This window comes from Apiospora aurea (assembly GCF_038362705.1).
Source record: "Apiospora aurea strain CBS 24483 chromosome Unknown utg000008l_segment0_segment0, whole genome shotgun sequence".
NCBI classification, from domain to species: domain Eukaryota; kingdom Fungi; phylum Ascomycota; class Sordariomycetes; order Amphisphaeriales; family Apiosporaceae; genus Apiospora; species Apiospora aurea.
In genome coordinates, this window is record NW_027117395.1 from 4,004,286 (window position 1) to 4,025,353 (window position 21,068).

The following is a 21,068-nucleotide window of genomic DNA, read 5'->3' on the forward strand; positions in this document are numbered from 1 at the left end:
AAGTAGGTTCATTGAGCGCCCGTAATGGGAAGCAAATACATAAAAACGACACCAACATTCATTACCATAGAAATGTCAACCGTAAAAACTCCTACACAATGCTCGAGAAACAACCATAACTTATGCTGACCATCTTGAATGTAATGCAGGTCTCCGTGACACCATTGTTTGCTGCCTCCGTAAATACAACCTTCCAACAAAGCCCCCAGGCGGCCCTGGTACGCTTCACCGCCATGCTAGGAATACCAATGTTTTCTCCATTAAACGCCTCGCTTGCAACGCAGGGTTGCCTGCCACGACACTCGCGCCCTCCTCAAAGAGCCCATGTTGCGCTCTCTTGACGTAGGCAATGCCGGGCCATGATACCCGATAGGCTTCGCTAGCCCCAACGCCGTGCCATGACAAGCAGTTCAAAGAATAACGACAGGTTCGTATCGCGAACCGTAAAAGAGGAAATGAAATGCACCAGAGTTCGCGTTGCGAAGCAAATGCGAATTAATGTGGTTTTAGCAACGCCAATACCCGCCGACAACACCGAGCGCCTCAGTTGTTATCCTCGGCTTCAGCTTCTCGGGCAAGCTCATTAGACTGCAGCACGATTCGCTTGCCAAGCTCAGCAGGGTTTTTGCCGTCACGAACGGCGCCAAAATCGAGAATCTACCGGAACATGTTAGCAGGAAGATCAACATGGCCAACAGGGGGAAACGTACCTCTACATATGTCAACTGGTTTCGTTGTACGGCAGCAACACATCGTCGCTCATCGAAGCGCACCTGCCAAACCCCACTAAGGTCTGTAAGCAAGTCTTGGATGCACTCTCCTGATTTGATGTCCCACATCTTGAGTGTCCTGTCGCTGCCGCTAATGACCTTGCGGCCATCGTGTTGGAAACAAGTGATGGCGCCCGTATGGGCGGTCAGAGTGGACTGGCATCGTCCAGTGACAGGATCCCAGATACGCAAGGTCGAGTCAGCGGCGGCAGACACCAGACGCTCGTCGCGGAGATCCAGCAGGCCAACGAGAAGGGAATGTCCCTCAAGAGTATGGAGGCAGCTGCCCGTCTCGAGGTCCCAAATCTTGACAAAGCTGTCCATACTGCCCGAGATGCAACGATTGCGCTCCGTGTCCAGTACTACGCTATAGACCTTTTGCGAATGTCCCTGGAGTACGTGGACGGTTTCTCCGGTGCTGATGCGCCAAACCCGAACCGTATTGTCGTAACTGCCACTCACTAGAGTGTCGGCGTGGGCAGCGATGGCGCGAACCGAATGGGTATGTCCTTGAAGCGTACGAATAAAGTAGGGGCAGTCGGCATCGTTCGCAGGGGGACCAGTCTGGATATAACGCCTTGAACCAGCTTCAGGAAGGCGCCACACTCGCAGTTGGCTGTCGCGCGATCCGGTAATGATCAAAGGCTTTGGTGGCATCATGACCGGTGCACCGTCCTGAACCTTGCCGGTGTCTTTCGGCATGAGGATCTGCAAGCATCGCACAGTGCTAGTGTGGCCATAGAAGACCTGCGAGCACAGTCCCTTCTCGATGTCCCAGACACGGACCGAGCGATCGGTCGAGCCAGACACCAAGGTGTTGCCCTCGTACTGCAGTGCCCAGACACCTCCTTCGTGGCCTTCCAGACGCTTGCGCAACTTGCCAGTCTGGGTGTCGTAGACGTGGATCAGCTGGTCATCGCTACCAGTGATAATCTTGTCTTCATCGAACTGCAAGCATGTGATAACATGGCGAGGATGGGCGGGGAAGGCGACATGACTGGGCTTCACCTTGCCGCTGGTCCAACTCTTGCGAATCATGTAATGCCGCCGGTACAGCGACTTGAAGAGATGCAGCTTTCGCAGACTCAAAAGTCCGATGTGAGGGTCTGGCACGGCCAAAGCCGCGGCATTTGCTGCCGAGATTGGACCCTCAGACTTGTGCATCTTGGGGGAGGCCTGCTGAGGCTCTTCCTTCTCCTTTTTCATGAAGTTGTCACTGATACGCCGCTTGGTGGTTCGGTCGCTGATGTTATGGAAGCCCAACCTCTTACGCTTGGTTGTCCGTGACGACTTCGCCTGAGAAGGCGATGATGCGTCGGCCTTGGACGAGGATCGGAGTTCTGCCTCGCTGGAAGCCATCCGCTTTTGGAGGCTGAAGTCACGCTCACACCCCTCGGGCCCAACGGGGTCCTGCCAGCCCCAGCCTTCCCTGACGGCTCTGTCCAACTCGCCTGGTGGAAGAGTGAAGCCGTCGCGATCGAACAATTCCTTCCATCCCGTCTCGTCGCTGTCGATGATGCTACGCCAGGTCTTAGACACCTGGCTGGCACGACAGCGATCTTGGGCATCAAGGTAGGATATAATGTGCAGCGTCAGTTCGCCAGGGAGGTCCTTGAGAATATCGCACTTGAGTGCGGGGCCGACAACGTCCGCAACCACATGCAGGGTTTTTCTTGGGCATCGACGAAGGAACTGGTAGATCATGAACGATTTCATCTCGGCAGGCATGGCATCAAAGGACTCGAGCATCAAGCGACTGTCCATGATGCCGGATTGAATAGCATGGGAGCTGGCATGTTGGGAGTTGAGCATTTGTGATCGGAACTCGGCAAGAGCTGACGGGTGATCGTATTCCTCGTCGGCAATGTCTTGGCTGTCGTCGTGAACAACGACTGACATGCTCTCTTCGTCGCCCTCGTCTTGAGGATCGGCGGTGTGGAGCTGAGCAGCCTGTAGGGTGGGGGACAACCGCGGGCTAGGCAGGCTCGCATCCTGAGCGGCCAGCGTATTAATCGGCCGTGGATGTTGCAAAGCACGGATCGACTGCTGCAATGTTTCGTCGGCGTCGGTAAGGGGCTCCGGGTCTGCATCGGTAATGGGTGGTGTCGCTACGTTGCTGCTGAAAACGGTATGAGTATCGCTGCCGGCGGGGCTGGAAATATCAAAATATTCGTGCTGATGAGCCTGGCTAGGATCGGATTCAGGCGTCTCGAAGGAATCAAGGTGGCTCCGTCCAAGACGGTGTGGCCTTTCCGGGTATTCTTGAGAGCCAGTTGGCCCGGCTAGTTCTGTCGTGTCGGGGGTCACCGGGAAACCACTGGCAGGACGCACTGCGGTGCCAAGCTCCCTATCACCATCCCTGCGCGGCCCATTTGCCAACGTTCTCCTCAGCTTGTCGGAGACAGCAGTGGAGAGACTCGGGCCTTGCGATCTAGCAACAGGCCTCTGAGACTTTTTCCGCACCGAGCCGGATACGATGGGTGAAGCGGAGCGGGTGCCCATCTTATGAGATCTGCGTGTTGCTAACTCCATAGGGGCTTTGGATGATCGGCGGCGAGTCTGGGAAATTTCGAGGCCGGGTTCCGTCTTAATTTCGTCCTGCATCTGCTCGTCGCCACTCGTGGTACCAGTAGACTGGAAGGACTGGAATGTAATGTGTCAGCCAAATGAGAACCTGAAAGAGTCTAGATTTGTGTCTATTAGGGAAATGTGTGGAACAAAACGTACCTCGTGTTGCTGCCCTTGTTCGTCGGCAACAGGCCACGACAAGGCGCCATACTTGTCCAGGTCGAAAGAGAACTTGGCCAACTCGGGTGGCGTGGGCTTCTGAGCCAGCGGGTATTCTTTGGAGTCGAGGGTTGCTAAGGATCTCGGCTCTCGGACGAATAATGGTGGATAGGACCGCTTCGTGGTAGTTGTGGTGGTGATGGTCTTTGTCTCGATGCATTCGGCCACCTCGAACTTCATGCGAGGTCGAGGGGAGAGGGAATCGCCATCGTCCCAGTTCATGGAAATGGTGGTTTGACTGGAGCGAGGTCGAGATCGTGCGGATTGCTGGGCCGAGGAAGAAGCGACTGTCTGTTGGGGCTCCATGGCCTCACTGGGCCTTCGGGGCGTCGATCTCATATTCGTGAAGATTGATTACTGCTTCACAAACATGTGCTGGGGAGTTGGGTTGGGAGTCGTTGGTAGTCGGATGGGCCTCGAAGAACGGTGAAGAAAGGATCAAGGGATGCCAAAGCCCATGCAGATGTCAGGCGGGCGTATGTGTGAGAGCGTGAGGGAGTGTTTAAGAGCCCACTCGGACAAGAATGGTAATAAGACAAATTGTTCGATTGACTCGGTGAGCAAGGGCAACAGGTTGCTGCTGATGGCTGATGGCTGACGGCTGATGGGAGATGCAGCCACGGGGGAGAGATTGGTCGGGCTCGGAGGGTTTAGGACCGGTGCTAGTCTTGCTGCGTTGCCTTTTGGGGGAGGGCCACCGAATTCAGGACCCGAGAGGGCTTGGTTGCGGTCGAGTCGAGAAAGAAAATAGGTATCAGCCCCGACAGCAAGAAACCGCGAGCCGGCTCGATATAAAAGTGCGTGTTAGGCGCAGCGTAGGAACCAGATAAGAGGGTAAAAAGCCGGGTGGGAGAGATGGGGTTTGGCCAGACGTTAATCGCGTGTTGTGGTATCTGTTTCCAGGCAAGGCCAACGGCGAGTGGGAAATATTACTAGAGCCCAGGCGGGTGATGGGCGGCTTTAAGTTTAGTGTCAGGCAGCCGGGCCCAGCGAAAGCCAGGACCAACTCCAAAAATCTCGTCTGGTTCGAACAAGGCAACGACAGAACCCCCCAGGAAGCCGTTGAACAGCTGCACCCGATCAAATGGACCGGCTAACTTCCAAGGCAGGTAGTGTAGAGTAGAGCGCCTGCTGGAGGTTGGCTATTTCTATGGACATGTATTGCATTGTATGTATTGATGTAATGCACGGACAGAAAACAGGCAGGCCAGGCTTGCATCTACATAGCACGTCAAGTCAAGTCAGGTCAAGTGGGTTCCGACACAAATGAGCAAATGTGAGTTGAGTGACTTGAACCGTCAGAGTCGGCAGGCTAGATGAATGGGACCTTGGCCCTTGAGTGTGAGAAGCCTGAGAGGGGCAGGGGGGGTTGAGGATTGGGGTCGGGTCGATTTGATTGATTGATTGAGGCAAGGCCGTGGAGCAGTGGCAGTAACCAGGTGCGCCTGCAGCAAGCAGCAGCAGCAGCAGTTTGCAGGCCATTGCAGGCCTTTGCAGGCCTTTGCAGCGAGTAAGCAGCGCTGCAGCCGAACAAAATAACCTAGGTGCTAGGTGTTAGGCTGGGCTTAGGTAAGGAAACCACAGCCGACAAGTGTTCGCTGTCTGCAGGCTGGCAGGTCTGCTTACCATAGCCTCTCCTGGAAAAGAACAGGAGAAAAGTGCTACTGAAAGGTGCATCCACCATGTGGTAAGAGCCACTTGCAGACTGGACGAACCGCCGCGCCCACTTTGCGCCATTCCATGACCAACTAGGCTGGCCAACTGGACGCGTTCGTTCGGAGCAATGGCCACCCCAAGCAGCCAAGAAAGACCACACCTCCACAAATCGACATCCACAGACCCCCCCTTACCCTCCCCACCTGCACTAACCTCAAACCGATCTTCCCCTTGCCGATGTCCACCTTTTCCTCCCAGGCAGGGCTGGCAAGGCTCCCCTCCCTCTCTGGCTGTTGCATCAACACCAATATCAATCGTGGTTCATCTGTTATATGGATATTGCTTCTTGTTGACTCGACCTGGCCCACATGGCGCATAGCAACCTTTGATGCATAGGTATTAACACGTCGGAGTGACAGGCCGGATGCAGACAGGAGGTATCATGTATGCAGAGAACTTCCAAGATATGTAGGTATATAGCCCACCCACTAGGCAGGAGGAGGTAGGTCATGCACTGCATATATACGGTTGGAAAGGATCGTGCGTGCAGTTGGAGAGGTCCTGGTCATATCATGTGGGAATAAGGTCGGATGGTGGTATTCTCGCTTCTAATATGTAAGCACGGCTACGGCTTACATGCCCACTGCAGTCAAGCGATGTTGACCTACCCTCTCATCCCTCCCTCTCTGTGTTCTAGGAGATCTCGCGAAAACCCGAGCGTAGGCGACTGCTGCGGCCTCCATGCCCTGCCAAAGCTAATGAACGGTCGTAAGCTGACAAGCGACATGTCGATATTGGCTCATGAAACCTCGACTCGTCCGTGAAACGAGCTTATTCTCTTTTGGCGGTGTTGCATGCACGTGTTTTTGGGTGTTGGGTGATGCGCCATGCAGCTGTCACTCATTACCTCCAACACGAGTTTGAGTATCTCCCAACATCTACACGTACCTATCTAATACTTACCTTTTGCCATCCCTGGCGTCTTTTCGATCCGTGCCTGTGACCTGAACTCTCTTGCCGCTGTCCGCAAGGGACTAGAGCCACTCATAGCCCTCAAAATGTCCCCCGTCAGCGCGTCGGCGGCTGGATGATTTGAAAGAGACATCATCCATCACCTGTGGATCAGCGAGCGCGTCACCTTTCCTTGCCAGCGATAATAGGGGGTCGGCTGCGCTAAACTCGGTTCTAGAATTGACCGACCTTCCACTCCTTCCCACGAGCCGCTCGCGGGGTCAACCTATTCCTGGTCGGATCTCCTGTTTTTTCCCATTCTTCACCGTGGTGAGGCGAGGACCGTGAAGGACTTGGCAGCCCTAGTTTCTTGCCTAAAACAGCCCAAAGTCAATTATCCCATCCTTATCACGCAAATCCTGATTATGGGATCGATATTGCTCGTTTGCCACAGGCAGCAGCGCCGAATACATCAATTAGCGATGCGTTTCCCATCATATACTTGGTCACGTTCGTCTCGACATCGACAGTTTCGCACTGATTTTCGCTCAAGCATCTACAAGAACCTTGCTGGGCAGGGTCTTAGTGGCGATTTCTTCTCACACAACACTGGCGTCTCCTAAAAAAACAACAGTGGGCACAAACTTGCATCTGCGCCCTTCGGTATCCCGCCAAAACGTCTCGTCTCGTCCCAGCCTGCCCCCTCGATTCCCGGAGTTCTGGGATTCCGTCAAAGTGCAGGTGTCGTCTATTTTCCAGGAATCAGAACATAAAAGGAATACCAGTAGCGCTGTCAGGATCCGAACCCAATCCCCCTCATGTAGCGACTTCAGTGAATCTTCGTCATTACTACCCCAGGTTCGTCATGGCAAATTTAGGCGTTTAACATCCATGGGAAGTCGGCAAATCCCGTGCCCATCTGGCCACCAGGGCCTCTCCTGAGTATCCTCCCATGGATCAGGTGACGTTCTTTCAACCAGATCGGCTATTTCGCAAGCAAGATGGGCATCGTGCCAAGAACGGGGTCTTATCTACCCCATACCGTCATTTTCACCCAGACGGGCTTTGTTTGCCCCGCTTGAACGTCAAGTGGTTCATCGCAAGCGCACCAGGTATCTCGAAACCAAGTGTAACGAACTGCTCAAGAGCGCTGATTAGAAGTGGATGGTATTCGAAATTGTGGCCTATGACCCAATTGCTTGTCGCCAGTAGGTCACGCATGTAGTGAGTGTATCGCTCCTGACTCCTCTCCTGTGTGACCGACTCTTCTTGCTCGTGATGATTACTATTTTTCCCCCCAGCCTGACCCAATGCCAAGGCCCGTGTATTAGCTCGCCGTACTAAACTTGGGGCTCATTTAGTGGGGTTTGTTCTATTTCAAGCCACGGGTGGTGCCTGTTGCCAGCTGAAAACGACGAGCTTGTGCGAACTCCCATTCAAAACCAGGGTGGTTCTGACTGTGTTCCTGGCCAGATTCATGCAGTATTATGTTCTTGAACTTCGGCTTGTTTCTACTGCGTCGTTTGTGAGGGTCCGTCCTGCAGCGTAAGCCACCACTAGCAGCTTGGCTACTCTTTGAATCGGTCACCCGCAGCTTTGGGTCCGGGGTCCCACCGTGCCACGTCTCGGGCGCCTTGAATATGCAGAACCACGGCCGCGATGCCGAATATAGGCCTCCGCTGCCACCCCGCAGCGCGAGACCGCCATTGGCAGCCTCTTATCCTGGAGAACACAGATTCACCAGCTTTCCGCCGCCGCCCGGGCCACCACCCCCTCGAAGCCAAAGCTCATCGCCGGTATCTCCGGAGGGGCCACCTCCTACTCTTCCCCCACGACGTCCTGCGGGCTTTGGGGGCGCTGCGGTGTATGGCCAAAGGCCGCCCGACGGCCGTTCGGCATCGGGGTCCAATCTTTCTCCTCATTGGAACTCAGAAAGACCGACGCTGCTGAGCTTTCCACCACCTCCCCCTCGCCTAGCAGGCCACATTCATCTCATGGAAGACCACATTCGTCCCATGGGAGCAAGCCTCCTCCGCTGCCTCCCCGTCCTGCAGCGAAACCAATAGAGCTTGGCGCGACACCGCCCAGCACCGTCCCCAGCACTGCAGCATCGTCACCCCGGCTTTCGAGCGCGCAAAGTCCTCCCAACCTGACAAGCTTCCCTCCACCTCCACCCGGACCTCCTCCGCCAATCCCATCCCCATCTCAGTCGCCTGCTTTAGGAGCAGCCCCCGCGGCAACGGATGTCTCATCAAACCCTCCAAACCCTTCTTCTTCATCCAACCTATTGCCACTTGATAGCAATAGTAATGTGCAGCCTGGGACTGACTCCAGGGTCTCTTTGGCGACCTCACTCGTGAACTCTCTGCCGCCCTCTTGTACGCCGTCGCCCGCACTTGAGCCTCAAGCTGCGCCTGCGCCGGTACCCCCGGTGGCTGTCACTTCTCCTGCGCCAGACGGAGAAACACCGGTGTCAAACCCGCAATCTCCCAATGAACTATCATTCTTCCCGATACCGCCGCTCAAGACGCCAACATGCCCGGACGAACATATCGAGGATTTGCTGGAGCAGATGATGGGCCCGGCTATTGAACTCACGGATGCCGATACCGTCCCTTTACCCGGTCATGGTGATGACGCATTGGTGGTGCGGCCGCTCTCCAGGCAGTCATACAGTGGACACAGTTCGGAGCCGGAGTTCAGCTCAAACCCCATTGCCCCGCTGAAGCCACCGAAGACGCCACTCAACTCGAAGAGGCCGGCGTCAGTCTCACTATCGTCCGCTGGCGACTTCAGGACACCTTCTCCCTCTGGTTCTGATTTCACCAACCGAAGAGATCAGGACAATGACACATCAGCTGCAGAGCCCGCCAACCACGCAGGGGACCACTCAACACCCGACATATTCAAAACCGCACCTTCGTCTCCTGCGATTGGCACTTCAGCTAAGACACCATCAGCGCCGTATGAAGTGCATGCTATTGATTATTACTACCCATTTCCTAGCCAAGACCATGGCATTTCCCCTGACCAGGATACCAGCCCAGGCGACACACGTGCATTATCTTCAGCCGCGTCCCGGCCAGTCACCACCTGCATCGACGCGCCCGTCACATTCAACACCACGTGGTACTCGCATTCCGCCGCTCCCGAGTTCTTCATCTGCTCGCGGTGCTATGCCGACCACATCGAATCCTCCCAATTCCGCGACGCCTTCCTCATCTCTGCGCCCGCGGAGGGCAAGCCGCGCGTGTGCCGCTTCAGTAGCCCGCGCATGAAGGACGACCTGTGGAAGAAGGCGGTCGCGTCAGACTATCTCCAGCCCGTCACGGACTGGATGCAGCTCCGGAGCCGCGTCCTCGACTGCCGGGGCGCCAAGGGTGCCAAGGCGAGCGAGGGCGCGAAGTGGTATGCGCCGAAGCCCGGCGCCTACCCGTCCTGGTTCGGGGTGTGCCAGGCGTGCTACGAGGACCGCGTCAAGGTGTTCCCCAAGCTCAGCGCCCACTTTGGGCCGCACCCGGAAACGCCGCCGCCGAATGATACGTGGTACTGCGACTTTGCCGTCCCCTTCGTCCAGAAGGAGTACGAGAAGCAGGGCCCCGCGGGCGACTGGCCGACCTTTGTCCGGGAAGCCAGGGCACGCTCGGAGATGCCCGCCTGCCCCGGGCAGGAGAGCACCTTGGCCTACGGCAAGGCCTGGTTCCGGCCCGTGCATGGGCCGGACTGGCTCCTCATCTGCTCGGCCTGCTTCTGCGACCGCGTGTTCCACACCGCCGACGCCGGCAAGTGGGCGCCCGACGAGCAGCTGTCCCACACGCCGGAGCAGATGGTCCGCTGCCCCATGGCCCAGTTCAACATCAGCATGGCCATGTCGCGCGCGCACGACCTCAAGGACTTTGCCGTCTTCTGGGACGCCATGGCCAAGCTGAGCCAGGAGAAGTTCTGCGGCCCCCACGGCATCACCGACGGCGTCTGGTACACGCTCCACGGGGTCGAGGCGGATTCGAGCTACCAGGTCTGCAGCTCCTGCTACGTGAGCGTCGCGGAGCCTTTGGGCTTGAGCCAGTTCTTTCGCCGCAAGATCAATATCCCGCCCGGCGCCAAACTGCCCTGCTGCATGAACCCATCGCACCCACGCGCCCGCGACTTCGTCCCACTGCTGCTCGAGACGTACTACATCCAGTCCCCGGCCGCGCTCGCGGCGTACGCCGACGAGTACGCCGCGATCCCGCCCTGTCCCGGGACCCGCGAGGTCAAGGGCCGTCGCTGGTACGGCTGGGAGGGGTGCGCCATCTGTCCGGAGTGCCACCACGACTTCGCGCGTAAGTACGAGGGGCTCGCGGGGCTCATGCCGCTGAAGAATGCGCCGATCGAGGAGGGCAGAAGCGTCATGTGCGAGATGTACTCGCCCCGCATGCGCGACCTGTACCTCCTGTGCAACGGCACCGCGCAGGCCGCGTCGGACCCGAAGCCGCTGCTCGAGTTCGCGGAGAGGCGGCGGCGGGTCTTCGCGGAGACGTATTTGCGGCTTTGCATGATGTCGCCCGGGGCGCGACTGGGGATGGACCGGGAGGAGGTGGAGGCGCTGGAGAAGAGGTGGAGGAGCGTTGAGTAAGTAGAGACCTGCCTACATATCTAGATTTGATTGATACCGCATGTTGGAAAGCGTCTACGGGGCATTTAGTGTACTATATATATACATCGCAGATATCCGTTATAGATCTCATTGCAGCTTACGTCCGTCGTGTGTTTCCTCATCCAACGTCTACGGTTGCCAAGCCCACAAGCATGGACTGGCACGGACTGACCCTACGAGTGATGCGATGATAGATGCCGAGCATTCTTTTGCGGATTGATGTCACGACACAAGGAGCAGCGCCGGCGCATTCGTATTCAGACAAAACAAACCCTCTTGCTTACTGCTTACTCCCCCGCTTTTCAGCCGCTCGAGTGCCCACGTCGCTGGGTATTGGTGTTGGAAGCTAGTGACCCCCCCGACCGGGTGCTTGTACACGAGAGGCAGCTGCTCCAGACAAAGCGCCTGCCGATAAATACGTGTTCTTCGCATCCTTACGTTACTACTTAAGGCATCTCTTGTGCCCGCGAAAGAAAGGGAGATAGAAAACGATCACGTAACATCAGCTACGATGGACTATTCGGACCCCGACGCATTCACCCTGCCCAACCAGCTGACCAAGCAAGTCCGCCGGGATGTCTACCCGCGGTTAGAGCCGACCCAGCCCGAGCTGTCGGCGCAAGGGAAAACAGTACTCATTACCGGCGTTTCGGGGGGCATCGGTAAGGTAAGCAACGGTTTCCGGGGGGGGGGTTCCAAGTCCTTTCCCTCTTTTCCCCCCGTGACCAATAGATTGATGTGCAGGTCATCGCCGAATCGTGGGCCTTCGCGGGGGCGTCTTGTATCGTAATCACCGGGCCCAAGGCCGACGTGCTCGAGAGCATCGCGGCCCAGCTCCAGAGCCTTTCCCCGCCCCCCGGCACCACCGCCACCAAAGTCCTCGCCCACGCGGCCGACATCACCGACGCATCCTCCGTCGCCGCGCTCTTCGCTGCCGCCGCGGCCTCCGTCGGCAAGACCGACATCCTAATCGACAGCGCCGGCAGCCCAGCCCTCGGCCCCGTCGGGGCCGCGGACCCCGCGAAGTTCTTCCACGACTTCCAGGTCAACGTGCTGGGGGCGTACCGCGTGACGCACCACTTCCTCGCGCAGGCCGGCGGGGCGGGCACCGTCATCAGCCTGAACACAATGGCCATCGCGCACGTCTTCCCCGGCATGGCGGGCTACACGGCGTCCAAGCTGGCCCTGACGCGCGTCATGGACAACCTGCACGCCGAGCAGCCGGGCGTGCGCGTCTTCATGCTCGTGCCGGGCATCGTGCAGACCGAGATGACGGTCGAGGCGTTGAAGCCGTACACCCAGGACAGCGCCGAGCTCAGTGGCGGCTGGACGCTCTTTCTGTCGACGCCGCGCGCCGAATGGATGCGCGGCGGCATCGTCAGCGTGAATTGTGAGTACCGCCCGCCTTCATTCACAGTGCTCCAAAACTTGATACGGCACTTGCTGACATGGGACTGGCATCGCAAAGGGGATATCGAGGAGATGGAGGCTTATAAAGATCAGACTGTTGGCGACAATCTGCTCGGTCGGGCGTTTCTGAACGCCCCAGCTGGGAAAGGATGGGCACCCCTGGACGTGAGGTGGCGGTTACAGGGCATTAGATCCCTTCCTCATCTCTCATCTCCTACCCTATCTATATTACCTAGTTATCAGAGTACCAACGATCACGACAAGATACGTCTTTGCCCTGACATTCTCACCGAATGCGTGGCAGTGATTCGAGTAGCGAAGCCACACCGAACCTTAGCGAGCGTGTCGGCACGGACGAAGTGGGGCTAAGGGGTAACTTATCTGCGTTGGGGATACAGTGGCTTGCTTACACCAAGCCAAACGGCCAACGAGCAACCGAGGACCTTGCCACTGAAGAAACGCGATCCTCAGCTCCCGTGAGCACTAAATAGGACTCCTAGTCCCTGGGACTGTCTCATCAAGGGGTGAACCAATTGATCTGGAACTGCCAGAGTTGAAAGTCGACCAGCCGAGCTAAAGGTTCTAGAACATGGGATATCGACTACACACCACGTAAGGGGTGGCAGTGTACGAGACACACTAACTGCATAACAAAGAAAAGCAAGCGCCCCGCACCTCCCACCGTATTCCTTGTTTCCCTGTGCCTGAGACAGGCTTGTCTGAGCATACTGACCTACGATCACCATGATACCCGAGTTTACAGAGCTGCGCGAGCGCATTACCCGGGGCAAGATGCTGACGCCCGGCGACGAAGGCTACGAGGCCAGCCTGGAGCGATGGAGCACCACCTGCATCAAACAAGCCGTACGTACGCCCAATCCCCTCCATCCCTTCGTCCGCCCTCTCCCCCCTAGTCTCGCTGCCCTGCTCACCCAACACATACTCTCCCGCACAGGCCGTGGTCGTCAAGCCCGCCGACGCGCAGGAAGCTAGCCTAGCCGTCAAGTTCGCCACCGCCCACGCCATCCCCCTCGTCGTCCGCGGCGGCGGCCACAGCCCGAGCGGCTCCTCGGCCATCGAGGGCGGCATGGTGATCGACCTCGGCCTGCTCCGGTCCGTCTCCGTCGACACCGCGGACCGGACCGTCACCTTCGGCGGCGGCTGCCTCTGGGAAGACGTCGACGGCGCCCTCTGGGACGAGGGGTTCGCGACCGTCGGCGGCACCGTCAGCCACACCGGCGTCGGCGGCCTCATCCTCGGCGGCGGCTTCGGGCAGCTGACGGGCCGGCACGGCCTGAGCATCGACGTGCTGGTGCGCTGCGAGGTCGTGCTCGCGAGCGGCGAGGTCGTCGCGGCCAGCGAGACGGAGAACCCGGACCTGTTCTGGGCGCTCCGCGGCGCCGGCCACAGCTTCGGCGTCGTCACGTCGTTCACCTCGCGCATCTTCCCGCAGGGCATGGCTTGGGGCGGCGTCCTGGTCCTGCCCATCGGCGCGCTGCCGGACTTGGTTTCGTTTATTAACGCGTTCGGCGAGAAGAACGACGGCGACCAGGCCATGATGCCGATGCTCGCGTGCCACCCCGCCACGCTCGAGCCCTGTGTCGCCACGACCATGTTCTTCAACGGCCCCAAGGAGGCCGCCGAGGCCTTCTACGCGCCCCTACTCCGGCTGGAGGGCGCCATCATGAACACCACGGCCGTCATCCCGTACCCCGTCGCGAACACGTTCCCGAACCCGAAGGCGCCCCCGGGCAAGCGGTACCTGTTCAGCGGGGCCAACTTCGTCTACCCGCTCGACCTCAAGATGGTGCAGGAGGTGTCCGACATGTTTCACGCGGCGCTCGCGCCGGAGGAGAACCGCGAGATGCGGGCCGGGAGCATGGTCGCCTTCGAGCTGATCCCGCACGGCAAAGTCAGCGCCGTCGACACCGCGGCCACGGCGTTTGCCGGGCGCGACGGTCAGGCCATGAACATGATCATCAACGTGGCGTGGCAGAGCCCCGAGAAGGACGACGAGGCGAGGCGCATCTGCTCGGAACTGACGCACTACCTCAAAGACAGAGGTTGGCGGGGCGATGAGGCGGGAGACCGCGGGGGCACGTACCTGAACTACCTGAGTGAGTTGCCCTCTTTTACTCACCCAGTATGTGTGTGTTGGAGCTGACAATGACCACAATTTAGTCCCGGCAACGGAGGCGGACAGAGCCTACACCAGGGCCGATCGAGTGTTCGGACCCAACATCGAGCGATTGCGCGAACTCAAGGTTAAATACGACCCCAGCAATGTGTTCAATAAAGCCGTGAATCTCCTTCCTCCGGCGACTGGGAAGGCGAGTGGGAAGGCGAGCGGCGAACTATGATAGCGCCTCCGAGTGCTGCACCCGTATGGATTACCGGGGTCAATCGCAGCTTATATAAACCGTCCAAACATATCCACCCTCGTTTGCCAATGTTCCGATGTGACTTGCGTTAGTGCACTGTACTCATATGGTAGTGTCTGGGTTCAATGGTACTGTTTCTTTCTCGAGGATTGGCATTTCGATCAATCCGACTTATCCTTCCAGTCCTCCTTGACGAACTCCGCACACCTCTCCGCCACCATGTACGTCGCCGCCATAGTATGCGCAGCCGGGATCCGGGGAAACACGCTCGCATCCGCGACGCGCAAGTTGCGGAACCCATGCACCCGCAGCCGGTCATCGACCACGCCGCCGTCCCCTTCCGGCGCCATGCGACACGTGCACCCGAGATGCAGGACCGACTGGACCGCGTCTTGCGCAAACGCATCCAGCTCGTCGTCGCCGAGATCCCGCCACTTGCCGATGTCCCGTCGTCCGGCCTGGACCCCGGGCGCGTAGAACAGCTCCGCGGCGTGCCGGTACCCGGACTTGAGCGCGAACTGCTCCGCGAGGTGCAGGGCGAACCGGAGGGCCTTGCGCGCCGCGGCCCGGTCGTGCTCGCCGTCGAGGGCGCGGTAGTGGATCAGGGGACTGTGCTCGGGATCGGTCCCCGAGGCCAGCGTCACGCGGCCCGTCGTCCGCGGCCGCACAAGGCAGGTGTAGAAGCTGCAGAGCGGCAGGCCCTGGAACCGGTCGAGCACGGTCCCCGCGGGTATCACCATGATCTCGACGTCGGGGACGTTCTCTGGGAGGGAAGAGTTGGCGGCGTCATGGTCGGAGTAAGGTCCGGTCCTCATCGTGGAGGTCTGCGTGTCGATGTGGGATGTGTTGACGTAGATCGTGGCGGCGGTTGTGCCCGACTTCAGTATGCCCGTCTTGTTCCAGATCCAGAGGATAACCTGCCAGATGGCGAAGAGGAGGTTACTTTGAAGCCGGTGAAGTGTCTGCGAGAAGGGGATCTGCATCATGATCGGAATGCCGTGATGGTCGCTTAAGCGCGCCCCGACTCCGGGGAGGTTCTTGTGCACTGGAACGCCGAGTGGCTCAAGCTGCTCCGCGGACCCAATACCACTAAGCATTAGGAGTTGCGGGGAGCATATTGCGCCACTGCAAATGATGACTTCCCGTTCGGCTTTGATAAGCGTTGAGCCGCCTTTAGACCCGACGGATCTGACATGTACACCCCGGACGCATTGTTGCGACGCATCAACCTCTAGCGTAGAGGCGACCACTCCAGTACAGACGGCCAGCCTGTCCCGCCTTTCGAGAGCGATCTCTTTCGGCAGATATGCGCTGTACGCGCTATGCCGAGCACCGTTTCGGTCAATCGTCGAGTCGAGAGCGAAGTACCCCGAAGGCGGCGCTTCTGGATCATTGACGTCATTATCAATCGACAGCCCCAGCGCCGCGGCGGCCTTGTCGACGTGGTCGTAAATCTCGAACTGCGGCTCATGCCTCCGCAGATGCACCGGTCCGCCGCGCCCCAAGTATGTGCGAGTGTGGCGACCGGACGACGACGCTTCCGCGGCCGCGTCTTCGATCTTGCGGAAGAAAGGCTCGACCTTCTCCCAGCTCCAGTCCGGGTGCCCTAGCTCCTCGGCCCAGGAATTGTACATGCCCGGCGCTCCGCGGGTCCAGAGCATCTGGTTAATGCGGGAGGCGCCGCCGAGGGCCTCGGCCGTGCGCAGGTCTGCGCGACGAGGATGCTTCGCCGACGCCCCGTCGCCGCCGTCGGGTCGTTCCGAAAGCCGCTGCACGAGCTGGAAGAGAGATGCGCCGCCCAGCAGCGAGCCTGAGATGAGTGGGATGCGCGACAGCCAGTGGTCGCGGACCTTGCCGCGCTCCAAGACGAGAACGCGCACGTTGGGGTCCTCGCTCAATCGCGATGCGACGGCACATCCTGCAGTGCCGCCACCGACGATGACGTAATCGAAGGTTTGGCCCGAGATGTCGCTGAGGGTGCGTTCTGGATACGAAGGGGAGAAAGGGCACATGATGGGCAATGTTGGAATGTGGTTGTCATAATTGGGAGTCAAGTAGCGAAGTTGAAGGGGTGGTGCATCCAGTCATTGATTGCTACAGCAGCTGTTTCAATTGCCCCTCGTCATTCGGCGTGCGACTTAAGCTAAGAGTTACCTTCCACGACATCAAACAGGCCAACATGCCATAAGTATCCAATGAAACTTCTTCAAATTGCCTTTTCCCACCCATGAGTCGTTCGATACTGCCATAGATCACCTACTATCTAATGATGTGATTCCCTCTTGCCGGCCCGACCAATCCTAAAGATGTGGTTTCTTTGCTCCCTCAAACCGCACATCGACGCCGCAACCGCACCATGAGCGGCCCCTTCTCGTAAACGTCGAACACGCGCTGCTTCTCCACCCAGTCGTCCTGCCCCTCGACGAGCTCAATGTCGAAGTTCCACAGCAGCCGCGCGAGAATGAGCCGCATCTCCGCCTTGGCCAGGTTCTTGCCGATGCAGTCGCGCGGCCCATACGAGAAGGGCCGGAAGCCCGAGTGGTCGTCCGATGCGTACCGGGCATCGTACCGCGGGTGCGCCGCGGGCAGCCAGCGCTCGGGCGCGAAGGTCTCGGGGTCCCGGAAGTTGCGCGGGTTGTGGCACGTCGCCCAGTTGGAGATGGCGATGATGGTCTGGGTTGGGGGGTTCGGTTGCGCCCAGGCTGTTAGTGACATACACGGGTTGACGAATGTGTTGAAAGGGGGAAGGGGGAAGGGGGGAATGGGGTGGGTAAGCACTTACCCCTTTAGGTACGTATTTCCCGTCAAGCATGGCGCCGGGGCACAAGCGTGCTGGGACTGTTGTCGCCGGCGGATAGATCCGCAGCACTTCCTCGATGCACGCGTTCAAGTACGGCAGTCCCGCGACAGACTTGATATTGGTCTCATTCTCCGAGGCAAACGAAGTCCGGATCTCGTCGACCAGCGCCCGGTAGACGTGCGGGTTCCGCGGCAAATGAAACGTAATCGCCGACATGGCCGACGCCGTAGTCTCGCTGCCCGCCACGATGAGGGAGCGCGCGTTGGTCGTGAGCTCCTCGTGCGTCATCCCCTTCACGTCGTCGCTGTTGTAGCGCAGCACGTACGACATGATGTCCCGGCGGGCGTCGTCCTTCATCGCCAGCCGCTTCTCCGCCTTGGTCGCCGAGAGCTGCACGCTCGCAGCGCGGTTCTTCGCGTTCTGCTGCATGGCGCCGGTCATGAGGAACGGCTTCAGGTAGCGGTAGTGCACGAAGAAGAGCATCTGCCGGCTGCTTTTGACGGTGCTGTAGAGCATCTTGACCCAGGGGTGGTACTTGCTGTTCTGCAGCGAGTCGAAGGGGTCGGCGAACGCGAGCTCGCTGATGATGTCGAACGTCGTGAAGTTGTACCATTGTACCATATCCACGGGCGCGCCAATCTCGGCCCGCTCCTTGAGCCGCGTCATCAGGAGGTCGAGGTAGTACTTGATGTACGTCTCCTGCTCCGCGAGCGCCGTTTCGGAGAAGGCGTGCGACAGCAGCCGTCGCTGCCGCCGGTGGTTTTCCCGCTCGGCCACCATGATGCCGATGGGCTTGGCGAACCCGTACGTCTCGGGAATCTTGGCATACTCCTCCTGGTCGGGGCGGCGGGCGAAGGCTTGCGGATAGCCGACGGTCCCCTCTAGCGAGAGGCGATCGGGCGTTACCCGCACGATCGGCCCATACTTCATGTGCAGTCTCAACAGGTCTTTGGCAAAGGTACCGCGAATGGCGTTTCGGTACAGGTAGGGGAAGTAAGTGGCGGCGTAGAGCTTGGGGCCGGGGAACTTTGCGAGGGGGTGGAAGAAAACGCGGTAGATGATCAGGACCAATCGGTAAACAGCGGCCTACATCGAAGGCGTTAATGGCATACTTGGCGAACTTCTTATGAAATGTCTGAGCTTACAGTTCCGATAAGAAACACTGCCAAAGGCCCTACTGGTAGGTTTGAGATGTTAAGATTACTGAATATCGCCATGATGTGATGATGATACCAAAGGCCATGAGAAGATTACTGGATTGGGCTTGAGAACGAAGGCGATCGGGCGAGATTGATATATCAGAGCCCCTCATCGCACATCCATCAGGTTTATCACCATATACGCAAACTATGCAACCCAATAGGAGACTGCATGTGATGTACGTTGTCGCACCCATCAACGAATGGCACTCAGGTTCTATTGTTACATCGCGGATGCGATGCAACCGTCGTGCAGTGCATATCAGCCCTTTACTGACCAAGCTAGGTTTCCGGTTCAAGAAAAGTGACGGCAGGCGGTTTCTGGGTGAAAGGTAACAGCAGCGTTTGATCGCGTATAACTGCTTTTGCAGAAGCATAATGAAGCGTCATTCCAACGTTAAGGGGGTGCCGAAGACGGGGGTCCTTGTAACTCCGTAGCGAGCAAGCCCAGTAACGTGAAGCCATACTCCGCAGCGGAACATCGCCCATGCCTAAAGGCTTTTGCCCGCCAGTGCCATACGTAATGGCTGAGACATTCGAATGCCGAGCCAATGTCAGCCGCTGAAGCCATGCGCGCATATGTACCCCAATTTTGCAGGTCTTTTCACAGGGGCCCGCTGGATACCCCAAGACGTAGCGAAGGTATTTTTCCTTCTTTTGAATATACCAGTGGAAATACTCCCGAGGTTGCATTGCGTAAATCCGAGAGGAAGATGGCGACCAAAGAGGAAGCCCCGGTTTGACTGGAACCTTTCGATACCAACCGAAGCTGAAGAAGCGCTGCGATGCATATTTCGTATGGCGAAGGCCGTCCTGTAGAATCGCCATCTGTATCTGGGATGCAATTTAATGCGTACAATCACTTACCGATCTTTTTGTCCAATTAAGAAACGGAAAAGTCCCCCGTCAATGGATCTGGAATGCATTGATTATTTCCGGGACGTTGAGGTACCATCGTTGGCTTGTGTCCATGAGCCATCATTTCTAACAAATCGCGGTAGCGCTGACCAGCATGGAATAGTCAAACCACCTCGACCACCAAAATGGAACAACTCATGCCCCCCTTCACCCGAGTCTAACTCGGTCTGGACCAACACTCCGGATCTCATTACCCGTTTCGCTCAGCTCGAGTCCGCCGTACCTTTCGGCGACACGGCCATGCCTCCCTCTGACCGTTTGCTTCTCCTCGACCGCCGCTGGTTTAACTGGCCCACGCGTCGAACTGGGGGGCTCAAAATTCGCCCGTTTGCGCGCCACTGGGGCAAGTGTAGTTGTACACTCACATCATGATGTCGACCGACACGGTCGCGAGCACAGGATGAGCCGTCGACCACTAAGACGTCGTTGGCGCAGCGACTCTAGCGCCTGGAGGCAGTCGGGTTGGCACCTGTGCGTCACCTCCTCCGTGTCGGGGAAGCAGCCGCCATAGGCCACGCGCGGCAGCGTCGTGTCGCACATGAGACGCGCATGTAAAAGGTCAAATTCCCCTGGCTTGATAATATTGTCGGGCGCCGGGAGCGTGAGCGGAATGCTGCTCTCGTCACTGTTGCTGAAAACAAACACTTGGCCGAGCACCAAGTGGTTGAGCAGCAACAGCGACGCCGGCCCAAGATGGTAAAGGCATGATGTCTCTTGCGATGAAAGGGCTTTAAGAGCAGGTGAGGAAGCGAGGAAACGAGGACACGAGTAAACGAGGAGAAGAAAGAACGAGAGGGAGGGGGGAGAACGGCTCGGCTCGACCAGCAACCCAACCGTCATGTACAACCTGGAGAAGAGCCTCAATGTCGTCAAGGGCCGTGTCTACACGACCGAGGGCAACCCCACCTCGGACGACCAGATGCACGCGCTGATGCAGAGTCCAACCCAGCAGGCCGCCGAGGCCGTCCTCTCGGTCCTCACCTCCGCCATTCCCTTCTTCAACGTCATGAACAGCGCCCAGGTTAACGACGGACCCGCCGCCGGCCAGTTCGACGCCCGGTTTCGCCGCCACATTCCCCCCACCGGCCCGCTCGCATGCGCCCGCTGCTGGCCCAGTTCATCGCCCAGTGGAACGTCCGCGCCACCAACTTTGCTCGTCGCGCCGTCGACTTGCGGGTTCACTGGGATGTTCAGAAACATGAGGCGCGGGACTCAAGCCCCGCTGTCCTAGTTGTCGTTCTGCACACATGCAGTGACTGAAAGTCACCACACTCCTGCCAGATGAATTCACATGGTTTGAAGGGCTGCCTGTGGATAGCGCTTTCCTCATTGGAACTACACCTAGACCGGTGTTGAGGGTATACCAGCGACGGCCCGGTCCCAACATAAAGGCTCCTGACGAAAAATTCTATCACATACGACCATATCCTGCTGAGTACTAGGGATCCCGTCCGCTCTCCCATATATAAGCAGCAGAGAGCCGAATTAGTACTAGGGTCGGTGACGACCTGGGAATCCTCGGTGTTGTATGTTTTTGACGTTTTCACTTGTTCTTTTTGG

At 58.2% G+C, this 21,068-nt stretch overlaps 7 protein-coding genes across 7 annotated transcripts; 4 read left to right on the plus strand and 3 right to left on the minus strand.

Annotated features, from left to right (window-relative positions):
• Positions 1 to 543: 543 nt before the first annotated feature.
• On the minus strand, positions 544 to 3,863 carry PG986_012710 (cell division control protein; the record flags this gene model as incomplete). The annotated part of the gene is made up of 3 exons (XM_066848932.1): positions 544 to 657; positions 711 to 3,413; positions 3,498 to 3,863. 3 exons carry the CDS (start codon positions 3,861 to 3,863, stop codon positions 544 to 546), a joined length of 3,183 nt encoding a protein of 1,060 aa, XP_066695628.1.
• A 4,876-nt stretch (positions 3,864 to 8,739) lies between these two features.
• PG986_012711 (uncharacterized protein) lies at positions 8,740 to 10,779 on the plus strand (the record flags this gene model as incomplete). Its single annotated transcript, XM_066848933.1, has 1 exon — positions 8,740 to 10,779. One exon carries the CDS (start codon positions 8,740 to 8,742, stop codon positions 10,777 to 10,779), a length of 2,040 nt encoding a protein of 679 aa, XP_066695629.1.
• Positions 10,780 to 11,311: 532 nt separating this feature from the next.
• On the plus strand, positions 11,312 to 12,517 carry PG986_012712 (uncharacterized protein; the record flags this gene model as incomplete). The annotated part of the gene is made up of 3 exons (XM_066848934.1): positions 11,312 to 11,467; positions 11,545 to 12,380; positions 12,454 to 12,517. The coding sequence occupies 3 exons, from the start codon at positions 11,312 to 11,314 to the stop codon at positions 12,515 to 12,517; spliced, it is 1,056 nt and encodes a 351-aa protein (XP_066695630.1).
• A 437-nt stretch (positions 12,518 to 12,954) lies between these two features.
• PG986_012713 (uncharacterized protein) lies at positions 12,955 to 14,570 on the plus strand (the record flags this gene model as incomplete). Its single annotated transcript, XM_066848935.1, has 3 exons — positions 12,955 to 13,074; positions 13,166 to 14,327; positions 14,392 to 14,570. 3 exons carry the CDS (start codon positions 12,955 to 12,957, stop codon positions 14,568 to 14,570), a joined length of 1,461 nt encoding a protein of 486 aa, XP_066695631.1.
• A 182-nt stretch (positions 14,571 to 14,752) lies between these two features.
• PG986_012714 (GMC oxidoreductase) lies at positions 14,753 to 16,603 on the minus strand (the record flags this gene model as incomplete). Its single annotated transcript, XM_066848936.1, has 1 exon — positions 14,753 to 16,603. One exon carries the CDS (start codon positions 16,601 to 16,603, stop codon positions 14,753 to 14,755), a length of 1,851 nt encoding a protein of 616 aa, XP_066695632.1.
• Positions 16,604 to 16,916: 313 nt separating this feature from the next.
• Positions 16,917 to 18,608, minus strand: PG986_012715 (Cytochrome P450; the record flags this gene model as incomplete). The annotated part of the gene is made up of 3 exons (XM_066848937.1): positions 16,917 to 17,264; positions 17,374 to 18,477; positions 18,537 to 18,608. The coding sequence occupies 3 exons, from the start codon at positions 18,606 to 18,608 to the stop codon at positions 16,917 to 16,919; spliced, it is 1,524 nt and encodes a 507-aa protein (XP_066695633.1).
• A 1,738-nt stretch (positions 18,609 to 20,346) lies between these two features.
• PG986_012716 (uncharacterized protein) lies at positions 20,347 to 20,739 on the plus strand (the record flags this gene model as incomplete). The annotated part of the gene is made up of 1 exon (XM_066848938.1): positions 20,347 to 20,739. One exon carries the CDS (start codon positions 20,347 to 20,349, stop codon positions 20,737 to 20,739), a length of 393 nt encoding a protein of 130 aa, XP_066695634.1.
• Between the last annotated feature and the right edge of the window lie 329 nt (positions 20,740 to 21,068).